The sequence below is a fragment of the Arachis stenosperma genome, chromosome 5, assembly GCF_014773155.1.
Source record: "Arachis stenosperma cultivar V10309 chromosome 5, arast.V10309.gnm1.PFL2, whole genome shotgun sequence".
NCBI classification, from domain to species: Eukaryota; Viridiplantae; Streptophyta; class Magnoliopsida; order Fabales; family Fabaceae; genus Arachis; species Arachis stenosperma.
In genome coordinates, this window is record NC_080381.1 from 138,657,400 (window position 1) to 138,678,539 (window position 21,140).

A 21,140-nucleotide genomic window follows, 5' to 3' on the forward strand; every position below is an offset into this window, starting at 1 on the left:
CATCTTCTACATCTTCTTATAAAAAAGACATCAATATAAAAATATCATCAATTAAATTAAATCTCAAAAAAGTTCAGGACTTTCCTCCGCACCTTTTATAAGAACACAGGACATTTTTCATAATCACTCTCATAACAACAACAAACACTTCACTTTGCATTAAATTGCTATTATCACCTTATCATCAATAACTAGCAACTTTTTATTCAAACCATAATAATGTCTCTGATGATTTTTGAGATGGTTAAAGATTATCAAATCTTTGACCCTTTTTTGTCTAAGAGCAATAGATATTCCGTCCTATGCACCCAAACAAATTGAAAAAAACAAAAGGCACTCGTTTTTTTTCCCAGATCCTTCAGGTCTTAAGAAGGACGAGGTTAAGGTGGAAGTCAACGCTAAAAGAGTATATGCTTTAGATAAATGGTGCTAGACATGTCGACGATGATGACAATAATAAAAAGATGATAAAATAACACTACATTGAGCGTTGCCACATGAAGTTTCAGAGAAAATTTAGGCTTAGAGAATGTGAAAGTAGAGTTAAAATTTTATGGACCAAATTGACAGAAATTATTTTTAATATGAAAATGGAGATGGTATTTTGATTGAATATTGATATTTGAAGTATATTATAGTGTTGTGGAAATTATTCAACATGTCCCCACGTGTTTCAACCCATCCTCACGTGTTGGCCAATATGTTACCGCACGTGTCCAACATGCCCCCACGTGTTGCAACTCGCTTCTTATGTGTTGACTTCTCACCTACAAAATTCACTCATTTGTAATTACACTCAATAATCTCATTTAAAAAAAATCACTAATATTTTTTCTATATAAAAAAAAATCAGCCTCAAATTGGATCTTAAATTAAATCTTGTCACGTCATCTAACCGTTGACATCCAATGTGTCAATATTTTACCACGTATGCATTTTACTTGTTGACTCAATGTCAAAAAGAGACTAAGAATTAAAATAGTGTGTAAAAATATATCTAAAGGATTAAGATAGAGTATTTTAAATTTCGAAAATTAAAATAGAAATTAGTGTGAATCTTAAAGACTAAAATAAAAATTTAATCGTTTTATACAGTTATTCAATTATATTTATTTTATTTATAACTTCTTATAATCAAGATAAAGAAATAATCATTTTTAATTATTAATGTGACTTAATATAATTAAATACACATATTAATTATTTTATACCGATATTGCATGATGTTATTAATTCAATACTCAAATAAATAGACTTAATTTTATGCATAACTTTGAGATTTACTATCTTATCTTCGAGGATTATGTATCATATATATCATTGATGTTTGCCTCATAATTACTTGATTGCTTTTTTCAACCACCATATCATCATATCATATCATACCATAATAAGATCTAAATTGAGGTGTTTGATCAGAGAGAAATGCCTAACTGGCAAGATGGATATGGCCATCCCTCGATATTCTAAAATGTGAATGATACGACGTTGTCGTTTTGAATGATAATATAATATATACTCTGCATGGGCGCCATTGGCGATATTTGAAATGACGAAATGAAAGGATGGTGGGAGAATGACGCCAAGAATAATAATTAATACATCAATATCATTTTCATGAATTTTAACATATATGGCAAAGAATCGAATCAAAGCATATACCAACAAGAATGGATGAGGGTACCACGCACTATTGGTTCATGCGTAACATATATAATATAATATAATTTGGTGAATTAAATTTTTATAATAGTTCATAAGATTCATATAATTATTTAAAATGCATAGTATTCGAGATCTAAATTTTTTTTAGTGATTTCTCAGATATAGTTCTAAGCACTATTGTGGTCTCTGTGTTATTTTTTGCGTTGAGTCAGCTGTCGAAATACTAGTATTATAGACAGTTCTAATGATTATGTGATCCAAATTTTTTTTAATTTAAATACAGTTTAGCCCTTCTTCCATTTTATAACCTTAATTCTAAACATGCAAAGTATTTGTTCTTATGTTTTTTATCTTATATATTCTTCGTCTCTTTTTCTTTTTTTCGTCTTGTTGATATTGATATTCAAAAACTATGATGGTAGGTGATAGCACTGCCGCAAAAAATTCTGTCCAGTCACCTTTTAATAGATACTGGACGAGAACACAGAAACGTAAAAGTGTAGCGGAATTTCAATATCTCATCTATCTGCAAAATTTTTTACAATATTTACTCCAGATTCTAGTAACAGTAAAAATGACTGAATTTTTTAGTTATATACAATATAATATAACAACTTTCCAAACCAAATAAATCTTATTACTCAAGTCTATTCACTCTATTTTTGTTTTACTCGAAAAATATAAAATAAACCCCAACTTAACAGAAACACAATCAAACCCTAGCAACAAAAATAGCAAACAAAAATAGGATTTTTAAACAAGACTCACATTACAATTATATGAAAAAATATTACTTCGTTATCAAAAAATTAAAAATAAAATTAGAACCATACTTTTGCTATCAACAATGATGGAGCCTAACTTTTCAGCTTAGGAGTAGATGATATTCCTCGATTTTTCAGCGTCGTGTAGTTATCGCAAGGTACACAATTCAAGAAACTAATCCCTAAAATAGCGCAATTGAAGAAGAAGAAGTAGAAAAGATGGACAACTGTGTTTGTATTTGATCACAGTTTCTCTTTGTTGAGTTTATTGGACTAAACTATGATTAAGATGATGATTAAATATTATTGAGTTAAATTGTTTGTGTGATATGTCTTGTTTAGTGTGCAGAAATTGAAAGTAATCACACTGGCCAAAAAGAATAAAACATTGGCCCACACACATACATATGGATTCAGCAAAACAATCACTCTTGACTCAAAAGTAGAGTTGTTGAACCTTAAGAAAGAAAGAAAGAAATGGACCTAAATACAAATACAATCATAGTCCAATGTTCATTTGCCTCTACCTCAGATGCTTCTCATCGCTTTTCATCTGAAATAAAAGCGGGTCCTTAGAAAAATAAAAGATTGAAAACACATTAGCCCAAATAAAGATCTAAACCCTATTCGGTGATCCATAACCAAAACTCATTCTCCTTAAATTTGAACTTCAATTCATTTGAATTCATTTTCACATCCATCGAACCATCAAACTCTCTCTTCTCTCTCTTTTCTTTTCTTCCTTATCACATCACCGTCTGAACCAAGAAAGAAGAAAGAGGAAAGATATGAAGTTAGGGCCAAAAAAAAGAACGAAAAGTTAGCTTTCATTTTCAAACAAGAATGAGAAAATAAAATGGCTATAACAAAAAAGAGAAATCTCAATGCATCAGAGGATCACAAAAACGTGATTTTTTTATTTGTGCTTTACAAAGAAATCGTGAAAAAATTCTCTGAGCTACAAGTACTATTCATTCAATTATGAAGACAGTGAAGTCAAAAGTGCTCAATGGCTCATCAACGATCAAAAATTAAATTTGGGGCCAAAGAAAAGATACACAGCCCAGATTCAAGAAGTTTGAAGAAACATGATGAAAGAGAATGGTATGGTTGCATGTCGCTGCTTCAACCTTCTCTCTCGCCTCTGACCACGCCGCTGCTGGTTTTGATGTTGGAGAAGAAGACAACCCGAGTGTTGAACTTGGTTCAAACCTTGGAAGCTTCACTCGTCTATAATAAGAGTGAATGGCCAAGGATTGAGTAAGAGAGAAAGAGCACTTGCTTCAGTTTCCATAGCTCCCTAAGCTCTTCTTCTTCTTTTTCATGGTTTTTATTTTGTAATTTATTTTCTCAATTTAGTCTGTCTGAGTTTCATTAGAAAAAGGTAAACATGGTGAGGATTGTAAGAAAAAGCCAATGAGTGAAAATAAGGTAGTGAGCTAGACTTGGAGAAAAAGTCATAGTTATCTCAAAAAATTTTTGTAAGCCTTTTTGTTTTGTGTCATGATCTTGAGAGGATTCCCTTACAAGTTAGGTTAGTACTTTGCTGTTGAAAGCTATGGTGAGTCCTAGTCATGTTCATATTGAGTTAAAATTTGGACTTGTCCTAGAAAGGTTGGGTACATCCTAAGGAGAATTAGTGTTTGTAATCAGTGTGTCTCTCTCTACTCTATTATCAGTTTCTGGCTCTGCTATATTTGGGGGACAAGACACAAGAGTAAATTATCTCTTGATTACTCTACTAAACCTCACGCTCTATGCAGCACTCCCTGCAAGAAACTTGTTCTATCTTATACTGTATCAGGAGACAAAACAAAAATATCTCCTCTATTATCTCAACAGAAAGCAAAGTTAAAAGATAAGAAAAAGAAGGCAAAGATTCAACCTCCTTCTCTTAGCCACTGATTACTATCACTCTTTTAGCAAAAGAAATCTCCAAATGACATTGTTTTACCAAACAATGGGCACAAAATCAAAACGACATTGTTTTGGGACTATCTAGCATGAAAAAAGATGGCTACATCAACACTTCGATAACTGACTCAGCGCTAGAAATGGCGCAAAGATCACTATGGTATTTGGAGTTCTATCTAAAAGACTATTATAAAAAAATTTAAATCTCGAAAATTTTTTTTGAATAATTGTGTGAATCACACATATCACTATAGGAATTTACTTTAATTTTGGTGGTTAAATTTTTTTATATTGGGCATTTAATTATATTACATTATAATAAATTCAAAAAATATTTTTTATTGACATAATAATACATAATTATATGTATCTAGAGGTAAAAAAGGTCAGACAAAATTAGACTTCACCCTTAATAAGCTAGTAATATATTTAACTAGCTTGAATTTTACTTGTAACCTATTATAAGTTTTATTTTAAGCATTAAATATGACTTGAAATTTGATATATATGATTTTTTTATCAAAAAAATAATATTTAAAAAAATTAATTAAAAACATTATATACAATATATTAAATTCAATCTTTATAATAATATTTAAAATTTTAAAATATTTAAAATATAAAAAAATTTATGATAAAATATAAAAAATTTATAATAAAATATAACAAATTAAAAATTTTTATTAATTATTTTAATTATAAAAAATATTTTTATATTTATTTATATTTTAACAGACTTAAAAAACCTAATAAACTTATTAAATTATTTTATGAATTTGAACCTAATTTATTAATAGAATTAAATTTTTAAATACTTGAAAGTATTTTATGACAAAAACAAGCCAAAATGCAGGATAGGTCCTGATAGACCATCGAATCTATTTTCACCCTAGGTGTATTGTATAAAATTTATAATAATATTATATAACCGAGTCATTTTAATAAGTAAATTTAATCAAATTTGTTCAATAATTTAAAAATTAATAAAATATATTTAATAAAAAAATAATTTATTCACTTAATATTTATCTAAAATTTATTTATATTAATGATATATTAAAATTAAATTACCATTTACCAATAATATTACTGTATAATTCAATTATGACATAAAATCCCTGACATTAAAATTATACCGCTCTTCAATTAAGTAGGCAAACAGCGTTTTCTATCAAGAAAGGAAAACCAAGTGGATAATCCAAACATTTCAGCCAGGTATTTTCTGCGGATATTCTTAAATCATGTTCCTTGTGTTTGTGTATAAGCTAAATTGCACATTCAAATTAAGCTTCTGGATGTGACCGCAAGTGACATCAAAGGAAAAAATAAAAATAAAAATGGAGAATGAATCACTTCTAGTTATTAATATTTATTTTCTTTAATTTGCAAACATCTTCTGTTGTTGGCACCTACTTCCCATTGACACTTGGATATTAAATGAATTTTGCTTGCTTCACTAATAATAATATTTTAACCGGAAGGTATATGTATTGTTTCTAAAATTTTATAAATAATTGTTTGTAAAGAATTAATTTTTTTTTTTTTTGAACAAATGCACTACATTTTATGTGATATAGAAAAGATAATGACAACGATATATCATATATTGCATAATTAATAAAAAAGAATAAGATTTGAGAATAATGAAGGAAATTAAATAAAACAGTTGTCGTCACAGGACACCACCACCATCACTTTCTCCCCTAAAGACACAGTTTAGTTGGAGTTTCTAACAATCTAACATTATTAAAATATTGATATCTTTTTCCTTTTTTGTGGCCCCTTAGATCCCTTTTTGTATTTATATTATAATTATGTCACGGATCGTCCCTAGTAATGATGATATGTTGATTGTTGTTTGTTGAGTGTGATTTTGAAACTAATTAAGTCCAAATTAAATCGAAATTTGATTATTGTTAATTAGTAGAACAGGAACTCCACACCTGACTGATCATGATATGGCATGATCAATTGATGAAGGAACACATTAAACGGTGGCGAATAATGACTGAAAAATGAGAATGAATACATGTGATGGGTATTACAATAATTATCCGTAGGGGAAGGTATATGCGAAATTGTAGGCACCAGTCACCAACCATTAATAATGGAGAAATAATAAACTGGGGAAGGCACTATCTTATATATGACGACCCTATAGTGGAAGCAAAAGCCGTGCCCTTCTTTCCATTCGATGCTATTTTTATAAAATATATATAGGTGTGGCCGTGTGGGATGATATATTATAATGTTTAATGAAGATGATAGTCTAAGATATTGCAACAACATTGACCCACACGCAATTTTTTTAAGATTTTTTGGATAGTGGGATGTATATCTATGTGTGGGATGCCTTCCTTCTTAGTTGGGTAATATTGTTGTACATAAAAATGAGTTTTTAAGTAGTTTTTTTTATTAAACAGAAAAGAAAAAAAATAGAAACAAAATTAAATTAATTGGCTAGGATCATATTTAAATTTAGTAGATGTTAAAATTTATTTTATGATTGACTCTAATTCGAATGAATGTTCGCATCAGAAGCAGTTTCTTTAGTCATATAATTTGTAACACTATTTGTATTTCTCTTAATTAAAAGAATAGGAACTCTTCAATTCTAATTTATAACCTCTTATATATGCTTTGCCAAATTTCATTCCGGAATATCTTTACCAAGCATTATTTGGTTTACCAAAAAAAAAAAGAACTTTTAAACAGTCTGTTTTACAAATAATCTTACGAAATCCACTATTACAAGCTATAAATAAACCTCTCTAAATCCCATACAGTTCAGCAAAAAGAATACTGCACATTTCGACTTTTTCAATGTAACATTTCAACCAACATCTATCAGAATTGCGAATGATATAACCAAAATCAGTATAGTCAAAAGGAGCAAAACAACTAGCATCATAATTCAATTTAATAGAATAAACTATAGGTAGAACCCAATGCAAATAAAGCGAAATAAGAGACAAAGATTGATGCATAGTAAAAATAGTATGAAACTCCCTTATTAAACTACGAATCAAACTCACCATTTTACTAGCATTCCAAAAATCATCTATATTAAATAAATTTTTAAGTAGCTTAATAATGTAATTTTGAGTAAAGTATCGTTTTTATCCCTAACGTTTGGGGTAAATCCTATTTGTGTCCCTAACATTTAAATCGTCCTATTTGTATCCCTAACGTTTGTAAAAGTGATTTAATGTTATCCTGCTGTCAATTACACATCATGAATGCTTTAGTTTGAGTTTTAAAAATTTCTTCTTGAAATTAGAATACAAATGTCTGGAAAAGAATCGATGATCCATTTCGAAAAATAGTTCATCAAAAGTTGAAACTAATTCCTATAACATTTACATAATTTACTTTTCTAGGGGCATAATTAAATCTAAATACAAATAGTAGGTATAATATTAAAATCAAACACATTCAAATGAGACTTAATTGAGAATGAATATATCCAAATGAGAATAATTGAAAAATATAATCTGATTTATTAGTATAATTGATAATAGAATAACATTGAATCACTTTTATAAATATTAGGAATGCAAATAGGACGATTTAAACGTTATGGACATAAATAAAACTTAGTCCAAATGTTGGGAACAAAAATAATAGTTTATTTTATAATTTTTAATCATGTAAGTTTTTACTTTAAATTATTTTTGCATGCAAATTAAGTATTGTACACGTGTCATGCAATGGAATAGAATTCAAATTGAACAAGCAAGTTATTGGTTGACACTATTTCCTCGACAACATACAGAGGGAACAAGTTGGGTTGGGTTGGGTCAAATGAGGTGAGATATATCATATAATATATGATTGAAATGTGTGTTTCCAGAGAAAGATCGTGAGTTATCTACGAGAGCAGCCTCTACAGGGTTTATGGGATTTGTTCTTTGCTCCTTCTCCTTTGAATTCAGGGAACCTGAATTATTGTGTATAACATAATTGAGAGACACTAAATTATTTTAAAATTTGATGCATGCATACATTATCCAGTCGTTATTCACAAATGTTTATGTAAATGCAATTTTTCTCTATTTAGAAAAAAAGCTTGAAAATATTGCAATGCATTACGCTGCTAATTAAGAGGAAATCAGGAATAGCCATTTATTTTGAGAGAGCGAGTCTAAAACTGAAAAATTAAAATTTAGTATTATGTTTGACGGATATAAATTAAAACTAAAATCATAATTTTCGGATACAAAATTTTAATTTTTTTTTGTATTGAGAGAAGACTAAAATTTTTTAGAATGAAAACTAAAAATTCAATTTTTTTTAAAATATTTTTATTTAACGTTTTAAATTTAAATTTATTTTTTAAATTTTAAATTTATTTTAAACTAAATATAATACTGAGATATAATTTAATTAGTATATTTTACATAAAATAAAATATAATTGGTATATATTTTTTAATTTTAGTCTCTCAATTTCAATCTTTCTTCCAAAAAAAATTTAGAGGAGTTTCTATTTATATGCAAAAGAAAAAATCCTAAATATTTTATTTTGTGAAAAAAGCCCTAAAATGGGCTTATGAGTTTGAATCTTCATGGCTGTGGACTTAAACATATGAGCCACTTGACCAAAAAAAAAACATATGAACCAGAAAATATTACTATAGAGATATATAGCATCATCTTTTTTTTTTTTTTGTTTCCCACGATATCCCCTAACCCGGCAGGTCAATGACTAATCCGCCGCGATACTGAGCTCCATTTAAGGGTTTGCCGCTGGCCAATGGGTTGCTGCATGCACAAAGCGGGATTCGAACCCCCGACACTTGCTTAAGCGGACTAGTGATATATAGCATCATTTTTATTTTTATGTTTTTCCCCCCTTTGTTTTTTTGTTTTTTTTTTGGTGACTCCCCCCTTCTTTTGAACTACATGATCTGCTCTTTCTCTAAATTATTTTTTCTTTTCATCCGTCCAAGAAAATAATTAAAGAAAACTGATAGCCCAAACTTGTCAAGCTGATTAAATTTGGGCTTCTGATCTTTTATAGTCCTGCGTAAGTTAGGTCTAAAGTTTAGACCAACCCAATCAAATTTGTTTTCTTCACCAAAAACGTGTGTTTGGATATTGGATATAGTATATTTAAATTTTGAGTATTTATTCATTTTGTTTCCAAAAAAAATTAAAGTTTAGACTAGATAATTTAGTCACTAATTAAAATTAATTATTCGATTGGTCTTTAACAATTAATTTTGTCAGTTACTTAAGTTCTTTGCTCCGTCAATTCTAACGGAGGATAAAATGGTCTCTGCAAATCTAACAGGAGACAAAATAGTCCTTGACCCCTTCTGTTCGAAAACGATACTGTTCTCCTCCCAATTTTTATCATATCTCGCATAATCCTAACATTCATACTCTCATTCTTTATCTTCACATTCTTTTTCTTCATCTTTTCCTTCCTCATCTTCATCTCCAAGATCAAACAATGGTGTAACTGCCACGCATGTCACACTTATTTTAACATGTCATGGACCACGCACTTTCTAAATATTTGTGATTGGCACACCCATCTCCTCTGTACTTCACCCACTAGAAGCATTCGCCTCCACATCTTCAATAACAACATCACCTCCAACCCATACAACATCCACCACATCCTCAAGATCAAGTTCTACAACTATCTCAAGGGCACGCCTTTCTCTATTCTCCAACAAGTAATATAGATTGTGGGATATTAGGATATCATGAGAAGATTTTTATTCGACATCGCATGCAAATTTTTATTTGGAATGGACTCTGATAGCTTCGATCTCGCATCCAAGCTATCAGTACAGTAAATTATGTCGTCGTCGCCTCTCATATGAAAACTAAAGCGATTACTGTTCGGAGAAGAAGTTGAAGGAAGCAATCGGAGTGATGGCCAATGTGACCACGGAGATGATAGAATAGAGGAGGAGGGAGATGGCGACGACGACGACTAGTCTTAACAAATCGAATTTACTGTCTAGATTCATGGGATTTATTGAAGACGACAAATACTTAAAAGACATAGTAATTATTTTTCTGAGTATGAATTGGTTGAAAATAAGTTGCGATTTTTTTTTTATGAACATTGAAGTTGCATAACATTGATGTTGTAGAATGTGCATTGTATAACTTGAGTGCTAGACTGTTAGAGTTATACGAGATATAATGGAAATTGAGGGAGAAAAGTGTCGTTTCCAAACAGAAGAGATTATGAACTATTTTGTCCCCTGTTAGAATTGTTAGAGATTATTTTGTCCTCCGTTAGAGTTAATGAAATAAAAGACTCAAGTGACTGACAGAATTAATTGTTATGGACTAATCGAATAATTAATTTTAGTTGGGAATTAAAATGTCTAGTCCAAAATTTTTTAAAAATCAAAATAGATAAATACTTTTGAATTTTAGTGAAAATTGAAATTTCCGACCTATTTTTAATGGTTGAAATTCCTTTTTAAAATTCCTTAATATTTGAAAATATTTTCAATTAAATATCATACTCAGTAATTTATCTTTTAAAAAGAAATAAATGCTCTAAACAATGCATTCCCTCCCTAAAATACTCCATCCAATCAAACTCTCACTTCATGATCTAATAGTAATATTCATAGCCATATTTATTTAGATACAACAGGTAAATTACCTCCTACTAAAATAAAAGTTGAGCCTATAATTTATTAGTAGTTAAGTCTCTTGCATTAAAATAAAATAAAATAAAAACCACGTGAAAAAAGAGGCTTTTGTGCGTTGACTATGACTTGATAATTGACCTTATTGCGCCATCTACGGGGCTTAATAGATGTTAGGTTGGTACATCGTACACCTGGACTGGTAAAACTTGTTTGAAATTGACTCCAATTTCTGCATTTTTCCGTTTTATATAACAAATAATGTGGCCTTGGCTTATACGTTAATTCCTTTCTCCTTTGAATACTCAAATCTTTGTGTTGAACTTTTTGACACGATTGAATGATTAATTTTTTAGTTTAAAAAAAAAAAAGCAATAATAAGAAATTTGAACTTCTGAACAAATCAATGTAATTGGGTTATATATATTAGTTAATTTGGCTTAACATTTTTAATTTGCTTGCTTAATTAAACCAAACTAAGCGGCTTTTATATTCCAACTTCTAATAAGCTCTAACAAAATTTGCTTCCAATAAATTATAGTAACATTAATTAATTAACATGAAATCTTCTATATATATATATATTAGTAATGTTAGGAAGACTAAAAAAAATAACTAAAATAGTTTTATTTAATATTTATTAATTTTAACAACAATTAATATTCAATATACTAATTTTTTTTTGTTAATATTTTTTATTATCAAATATTTTTGTATATATATATATATTAATGAAAATAGTGATGAAAGGCACACCTTTTTTCCAATACATATTTTAGAACAAATTAAACTCTATCATTAATGATACACTCCAATTCAAACCTAAAAGGTTGCTATAATAATAATAATGGTGCAACTTTCTTATTACAAAATAAACATCTATATTTATATATTCTAATTATATATCATGCATCAAATATGTTTTTTCCTTAGTATGGAGGGTATGCTGGGGAAGCCACAGGTTCAGCAGTGAACTCGAGAGCATTAAAAGGTTGAGGAGGAGCAGCAGCTGTGAACTTCACTGAACGAACATCAGGTGCAGGTGCCACAATACCAGAGCTTTTGATCTCAGCCATTCCTCTCCGTGCATTTCCACCTTCTACTTCACACAACTTGGGAAGAAACACTCCTGAATAACATAACATACATTATCATACATATAATATAAATATTAAATAGATACAAATTTAATTTTGATGTACTAATAATATAAAATTATTGAATCGCTTTTATTTAAGATTATTTGTGCAGACGTAACATTATTTAATTAAATATACGTGTAAAAATATTTTAGATTAACAACATATATCAAAATAAATTCAATAATAATTTAATTAAATATATCAAATTATTTAATTGTTTTTATTTTGATATTTTTTTATGATATGATTATATGTACCTTCACCAGCAGCAAGATTGAAGTATAGGTCAACAACATTAGGGCATGCTTGGTAGCAATGAGGTGAGCAAAGGTTTTGTGTGAAGCGAGATTCCAAAAGAGAATCTGATGAGATTCCAAAGGACTTTCTGTCCAAACCACATGACTTGATGCATTCCTCACTCTCAATGTGATCCTTCAGCTTCTCATCAGCTTCAATCTCTGATGTCTTGCATGTGTATGCTTCCATCCCTGACCTCTTCACCTCCTTCTCTAGCACACATCGTTTTCCGGCCGATGACACCGCAAACGCACATGTCTCATGGTTCAGCTTCTCGCATTCTATACCTCCTGTAATAATTAGTTATCAGTTATTACAAAAAACATAAACTGATAGAAAGAGACACATGAATAGTTATACGACGTACCTAAAGTTCCTTGCACTGCGAGAGCAAATGCAAGGATAGCAGCTACCAAACTCCACAAGCTAATAATGGTAGAGGCCATGGTGATTCAATCAAATATGAGAAATGGAAAATTAAAGCAAAACCTAGCTTGGGATTTTGCTTAACTTGCTATATACTATGGAGGCTTGTTGTCTTTGCTTTTTGTGATGTTCATTGAGGGAGAGTATTTATAGTGATTATTTCATTTAAACGGAATTTATTAGTAGTTGGACTTGTCAATATGAATTAAAAGTAGAGAGGAGAAAAATAAAATAAAAAATAACAATAGTAGTTTAGGGGTTTATGGAACCCTAATTTAGCATATATGATTGTGTATGTGCAAACCACAAGACAAGACCCAACGACCACGCTTTCATTAATAGTCAACCAATTAATGCCGTCATCAATGGAGCAACCTTTGCTCCACATCTCTTTAATTTTTTTATTTTTTTGGGTTATGTTTATAATATAATATAATATTTAAAATATTTTAAATTAATTTTTATAATTCGAAATTTTTAGAAGTTAAAATTTAGAATTTAGAGTACTCTAATTATTAAGTTGAGATCTGTGTAATAAATTATAAAACTTTAAGAGATCTATCACCATAAAAATTTGTTACCATGATACAAAAGTTCAAGATTTTATAAAGTTTTTCAATATAAAATTCTTTTATTAATATGTAAACGGAATTATGTTGAAAATTACGTTTTGATATTATATATGCGACCTTAATTAGCTTACAGAAGTGAAGAGCAATGAATCTACGTTACTTACTCCCATCTATATATTAATATTCAAATATCTATCTATCTATTTAATTAATATTATTTTGAATATATATAAACGTATGGAAAAAACTAAATAACGTGGCCGAAAATTAAACAAAGCATCGTAGAATATATTATTGGCATTTGGCAATGTCATCTTGGCCGTGTTAGGAAAACAAAATATTTATCTTGGTGCGAAAACAGACAATAATGATGAAGAGTTTCTTCTCAAACAAGTATATAGAAAGAAACAAATTATCAAAACGTCAAATCCTAAAAACTAGACTTGGGGTTAATTTATTTTCTTTGAATAATCGATATCATATAAGAAATTCCTGGACATGTAATAATATTAAAAAAAAAAAAAATCATTGCTCATAGTCTTGGTATAATGTTGGATAATTCAAATAGTATAGTAGCTAGCTAGCTACATAGGAATTAGGAAAAGAGTATGTGTATGTGTATGAAAAACTACTTTTCCTACTTTATGTGCGGGAAAAAATCATATATACAGTAATGCATAAGAACCATGTGCCATATATATTAGAGGTGTTAGCGCTGCGGTTTGGATCGATTTTAAATAAAAAATTCATCAGATCCAAATATTAATTTTACTTGCGATGCGGTTTAAATTGGATGCTTTTTTTTAAAAAAAAATTCGATCCGATCCGATTCAATTTCAAGCTGTTTGAATTGGATTGGATTTACGGTTTATAAATTAAAAAAAATTAAATACATATAACAAGTCTCAACATCAAATTTTAAATAATCAACAATGACATAGCAAGTCTCAATAATATCTTAAAAAGCCAACGATAGCATAAATAAAATTATAGGTTAGTTAAAATAAATAAATAAATAACATTGTGAACATAAAATATTTATTAAATAATAATAATACATGAATAATATTAAAATTTATAAAAAATTGAACATGTTATAAGTATAATTGTAAATATAATAATAAAATAATAATATTATAGCACATTGTGCAGTTTGGATTGGATTGGATTGGTTATGAAAAGCAGATCCGAAATCGAATCCGATCCAGCGGTTTGTAAAAAATAGAATCCAATCAAATCCGAACGAGTGCGATTTTAATCAGTTTTCGATTTGGATTGGATTGGATGAGCAGTTTAATTTGGATCGGTTTAGATTTAAACACCCCTAATATATACGATGAGGGAATTATCAAAATAACATTTGTACATTAAAATTATTTATTAAAATTAATTATTATATATTTATATATAAATATATAATTTATATTTAATATATATTTTATATTTTAATATATATTATTTTATAATAATAACTGATTTGAGTAGTTAATTTTAATATATATTTAATATAATAAAAAAATAATAAGCTAATAATAATAACAGTGAAGTTAGTTACGTATTGACCAAAAAATCTTCACCATGAATAAATCATTCATGTACCGGTGATTAGGGAGAAGATCTTGGTGATTAGCTAGTAACAGTAAAAAATCTCATCATCTATATTCTGAGAAGTCAAGTTACACTTTAGCCACCTCCCAATTTTTTTGGAAAAACAAGAATGATACACACCTAACTTTTATTCTTATTCAAACTTCTCTGCACGCGGCATCATGTTAATTATTTGAAAATCTTGGTCGTTTTGCTTTTCATCAGTTTTCACTTTAACGAACCATCTACTTAGGAGTTGTAGTAAGAAAGGAATAATTTTAAGTGCTTCAATCCAACTATATATATAATATTATTGTTAATCGTTAAAATCTCTGTTTGTTTGGTGTAATTCACGATTCAGTACTATCATTTTGACAAATTGGACCTGCCATATACTTTCATCCTTTGACTTCAATAATCTTTTTACAAGAATTTTTTTTAAACAAAGAATTAACCTAATGATTACTTGATCTCCCCACTGTACTTGACTCTATTATAGGGTTGATAAAAGATAGAGTAAAGTTTAAAATCTATCTTAATTCTATTTGTTTGAATCTTTGTTTATATTTTAAATCTCATAATGTAATCTGATTTTATTTTATTCGACTCATAAAAAATAAATTTATTTTCACTCAAATATAATATTTAATCTTTTTATATTTTATAATATCAAATATTATTTATTTATGATTAAAAAATTGAATTATTGATTTAGTGACAATAAATCTTTGCATAAAAAAGATTTAGGTTTAAATCTTCACTTGTTGTTATATGTAAATATATTTTTATAAATATTTATATTATATATATTAAGAGTGTGAGTTGGGCCAATAGTGTTAGTCCGACCCAATCCATTGTGGGTCAGGTTATCAACCCGTTTTGATTGAATTGGAATAGGTTGAATACCCACATATACCAATTGTGTTGTTATCCCTATTATTAAACTAAACCATTTTTTATTTTTTGGGCTAAAGATTAGGACGTTGGTATTTATCGAACAGGGTTGGAAGAATGAAATGGGCTGCTATCAATGCCATGGGCTAAAGAATGTAATATTGCTTCTAAATAATAAGCCTGTGATTGAATTTTCCTAAAAAACAATGTGGACCAGAAAATGATGAGGAAGAAGTCAACAAATAGAAGGGAATGGATCTGGCCCAAACAAAAAAGAAGGGAATATATAATCTATCACCTTAGCATTAAGAGAAAATATAGGGCAGCATTTTTATTAAAATCTAGTTAATATTTAATCAATAAAAAAAGTGAATAATTTTATACTATTAGATATAATTTTATTCCATTAAAAATATTAATGATGACTAATTAGTGACTATAAATCACAAAATTTACTAGTCTCTTAATACTCTTCTAACATTAAACCAACTTAGAGTAATGAAGTGTTCGCTTTGCTCGTTCACATAAGTAAGCATCGAAACTTCGAATATTGGCTTGGATCAAGCGCCTTGTAAGTTGTCAGCACAATTTTACCACTTTTATCGACGATGTTAGAATAATGAGACATATTTTATAGGTAGACAATAAAAATACTAAATAATGTGAACAATAAATATATCAGATGTTTAATTTACTAGGTGTGCAAATGATTATCCTAATATTAAGATTTAGGTGAATAATTTAGAGTGTAATGTGTTTTTATTTTATTGGGCCAATTTTAAAACCCATTATTTACGTTATTCACAAAAGCAATAAAGTCCTTATCCAACATAAAAATAATGTAACCTATATACATCTATACGGATCATAAATAGAGATATAATTTGCACGTATTACATTAATTAATTTATTTACTATATATATATAATGTAAAAAGAAAAAAAACTGTAATAATAGTTCTTTGTTTTCTAATAGCTTAATGTGATGATTTTTATTAGAAATTTGATGCTTAATTAGTGTAAATCAAGAACTTGTTTTGTTTTTGGTATAATGATGAAGCAAGGACAGAGAAGCCGAGAAGGAGGAGAGACATGGAAGGTAGAAAATGAAAGAAAAGTGACATGGTACCATTAAAGTTGGAATCTACACTGAAGCTGCAAGAATGAGACATAACATTTATAGCATTGTGTCTAGGAATATGTTTGGTCTTTTCCTTCATTCATTTCCAATTCGCGTAAGCCAAGGAACCATGCATGCATGTGTCTTTCATTCTATGCCAAACTATGCTACTAATAATAATATCCTTTTATTAATAAATATGTTCAAAAAGTTTTATTCTTTTTCAACAGTTAAATCTCGAGTAGTCAAATCTGAGCACAACTAAGATTTGCTTATTGAAGTACAGTTATTTGTTACTCTTCAATGTTCATATATTAACTTGGGAAACTATGGTATTTATCACATTATACCTAAATTTTTAAAAAGAATAAATAAATAATATTTAATAAATTTTACATGATTTATTTTTTATTTTAAATATTTTATTTTATTTTAAAAGATAAATTAGACAATTTAGATATCATAACAAATGTACTATAAAATTCACCTATTAATTTTATAAATCAGATCCATCTAATCATAAAAATGAATATAAATATAAAAAATACTAACTTTTTAAATATAATTTAATTCTACAAATTTATTTTATTGATTCAAATCTTGTTATATTTAAATACTCTTTTGATTTGAACGTTAAGTCCTTTTATCGACATTATTTAAATAACACTTGGAACAAGTCATTTTTTAAATTTGTTTTAGAATGGAAGTTTGTCAAATTAATATATTTAAAATCTCCAAATTTTTCAAATTTTCTTAAAGATAAAAAGGGTAATTAATCATCCAAAACACTAGGGATGAGGAATTTAAGTTGCTAGTGATGGAAGTTGGATTAGACTTCACAATACACAAGAAAACAAATTCAAGAAAAGACACATGGAATCTATATTTTCTTAGCAAATTGAAATAAATGAGATGAAGTGGATTTTCAGCTCCACTGTACTCACTTTTTTTTTCTTTTTTCTTTAACATATAATACCATTTTTTCTGTGGCTGTGCAATAGATCTATTATAGCATCTCATCTTCATCAATTTATAGTAATATGAAAATAATAAATTGAAATTGGAGCGCTGATGAATAATGATACATCAATATAATTAATTCATTGGTTATTGTTCTACTAAGTTTATCTACTTAGACAGAGCATTATTCTTTAGATAAATGTATATATGTTTTTTTTCATATTACCATATTATTATATCATTATTATAAACGAGATAATTAAATGCATGCAACAATTACTTCTACTTAATTAGGCTCTTGTTTACAACTAAAACTAAAACTTTGAAAAAAAAAAGTCATGAGTTCCCTTGAATTTGTTTAGCAATGAATTACTATTTGTTTAAATTAAAGACGCACACACATGACATAATGCAAGCAACAAATTAAATTACCATTTGTTTAAATATAAAAATTAAAAAAATAAAAAATTGTGAACCGACATGTTTGGTTAATGATTTTGTGAGCTGGGACACACTATTCTGATAGAAGATCATTATCATGCATCTTATCTTATCTCTTATGCAAGTATTAACTTCCTCACACTAAATAGTAACTTTGATTAAGTTTGACTATTACTGAATTTAATTAACAATATGATGATAATGTATTGAATATATATTACATTAACATCATGAGTTTCTAACTTTCTATCTCATTTGGAAATTAAATCAATTGCATTTGATTTGATTATCTAACAAACTGAAGCAAGACATATTTTTTAAATAAAAATTATGATTAGCTGTATATATGTGATATCTTTTCAGTTATATCATCCTTGTTATTAATTGGAAAGAAAATTAAAAATAAATAATGGCAATTGAAACTTTGCAAACATTAAATAATGGTGAGTTAGAAATAGAAACAAGTAAAGTAAGATTATCACTTATCAAATATTCACAACTACAATAGCAACCTAAAAGATGTGTTTGGGATGGAGAATCAAAATAAAACATTATAAATAACTAATTATAAAGATTCTCCAACATGAGATAGACGTACTATTATATAATACATCTTTGCAAGCTAAGCAGTTTATATATAATTGAATTAAGCATATATCAAAGTGTATGAAGATAGAAATGTAGTTAGTTGCTTATAATCTATAAGCTAAAGAATTTAAGATGACAAGATATATATAAAATTGAAATAGATAGAAGAAGAGAAGATGAATACTTTATACTTACAATATAGCTTCCTTAAGAATTGATGAAGCTGTTGCTTTAATTTACAATTTTACATCATAAAGGGATCATCAAGAAGAGAAGTTTAGAGATGGTGAAAAATTCCTAAGAGATCGCATGATCCAATAAAAAATGATTCCAAGAAAGTATAGGCATCAATAAGAATTAGATCAATGCGATCCCTTTGGAATTTTCCAACAACACTAAGATACATACACAATCATATCTCATATTGATATATAGCTTCTATATATTAGAGGGAATAATATTATATATATTATATCATATATTATATTGTGCATATTGGTGGTCCAAAATAAAGTAGTAGTTGTGAGTTGGTTTCTAATTTATAGATGATGATAATGATGATGATAAAGTTTTTGGGGCTATTCATGCTTTGTTTATGTCATTATAAAGTTTGTTTTAATTTCTTACATAAATTTGGTGTGACTAACTTTATGAAAATTTAGATGAGAACGGAATCCCTTTTTAATTTGGGTTGCCAAATTATTACTCAATGCAATGCAAGTAGCTTTCATATACTCTTTGAAACATTCTTGTGCTTTTTCTTGTCTCTTTAGGTTACATGTCTTTCAATAGTAATAAATTATTAATGTTTATTGTTAATTAATTATATGTCAATAAAAAGTGTTTATAAAAATTTATAGTATATATAGATATATTTTAAATTCATATGGAAACAAAAATAATATATAATAATTTCTTAGTTGAAAAGTAATATATATGTCATACTTATTTTATTCTCTATCTTAGAATTGAACTGCTTTCTACTAAATTATATGATGAAATCTTTGTGACAATGCTAAATAGTTCCCATGCTTGTATATATATTTTTTTGTGTTTTTTTTTTCCATGCTTGTATACATATATGGATACCCTCTTATCAAATTTAAAATTTCATATGGTTTGATTATTGTATATAATATTTCTCTCTCTGTTGTAATGTGTCTCATGATTTTTTTCTACCGTTCAATTTCTAAATCAATAAATTAAAAAAAAATGATCAAATCTTGTGTTAAAGTTTCATATATAAAAATTTAAAAATATTATCTATACACTAAAATCGACTAGAATGTATTTATGTATAAATATATGGATAGTTTGACTCATTTTTTATGTATATTTTGTATTTTAATATATATTCTATATTAGTGACTAATTTTAATAATTGATTTAGTCTATATTATTATTATTGATAAAAATTTATCTATCTATTAATACTAATATTTTCTTTTATACACAACTCCTTATTAATATAAAATAGAAGAATATCATATAATATCTTTCATAAGAGCTAGTTTTTTTTTTTAATTTATTCACTTTTATGTATCTATTATTATCTAACTGCAGGCTACTCTTTTTTATATATATAAGAAAGCTACAAAGTGAAATAAAATATGATCAAATTTCAAATATATAAATAAAAAAATTATGCCATGTTTTTCTGTTAAAAAATTATATATATAATGTTCTTCTTTTCTCCAAAATAACAAGTAAAAATTATTTCGCCCCAATAATAATTACGAGCTTTAATGTGGAATAGTGATCTAATACCAACTGATGATGTTGGACATAATTTTAAATCTTCTTATAAATACAAAAAAAAAAAATGCTATACAGACAAATATATATACCTTAATAAAGAATTATATATTTACATGATATGAAATAGTGAGATTCATTGATTCATCTAATAAAAGTTGCTAATGTTATCATATCATTCTATCACTAGTAACAAAAATTATATATAGTAACATTTTAATTTATTCACTTTTAATTTCTATATGTATATACATAATAATCTGCTTCTATTATTCAGATTCCCTATAGCTACTGCCTAGTTTTGGAGTTTTCAAAAATCATTGGAAGCTGATTAATTAATTATCACCATACATCACATATATATCACATCACGTTTATACTTATAGAGGGG

The 21,140-nt window shown here is 27.7% G+C and overlaps 1 protein-coding gene across 2 annotated transcripts; it reads right to left on the reverse strand.

The window, feature by feature from the left end:
- Positions 1 to 11,709: 11,709 nt before the first annotated feature.
- Positions 11,710 to 13,027, reverse strand: LOC130982448 (uncharacterized). 2 transcript variants are annotated; one of them, XM_057906458.1, is made up of 3 exons: positions 12,775 to 13,027; positions 12,368 to 12,688; positions 11,710 to 12,097 (listed from the first exon to the last, which is right to left on the reverse strand). In XM_057906458.1, the coding sequence occupies exons 1-3, from the start codon at positions 12,851 to 12,853 to the stop codon at positions 11,898 to 11,900; spliced, it is 600 nt and encodes a 199-aa protein (XP_057762441.1). In that variant the 5' UTR covers positions 12,854 to 13,027; the 3' UTR covers positions 11,710 to 11,897. The 2 variants fall into 2 exon arrangements, with proteins under 2 accessions (XP_057762441.1, XP_057762440.1); XM_057906457.1 differs by having other exon boundaries at positions 12,368 to 12,697; positions 12,775 to 13,010.
- Between the last annotated feature and the right edge of the window lie 8,113 nt (positions 13,028 to 21,140).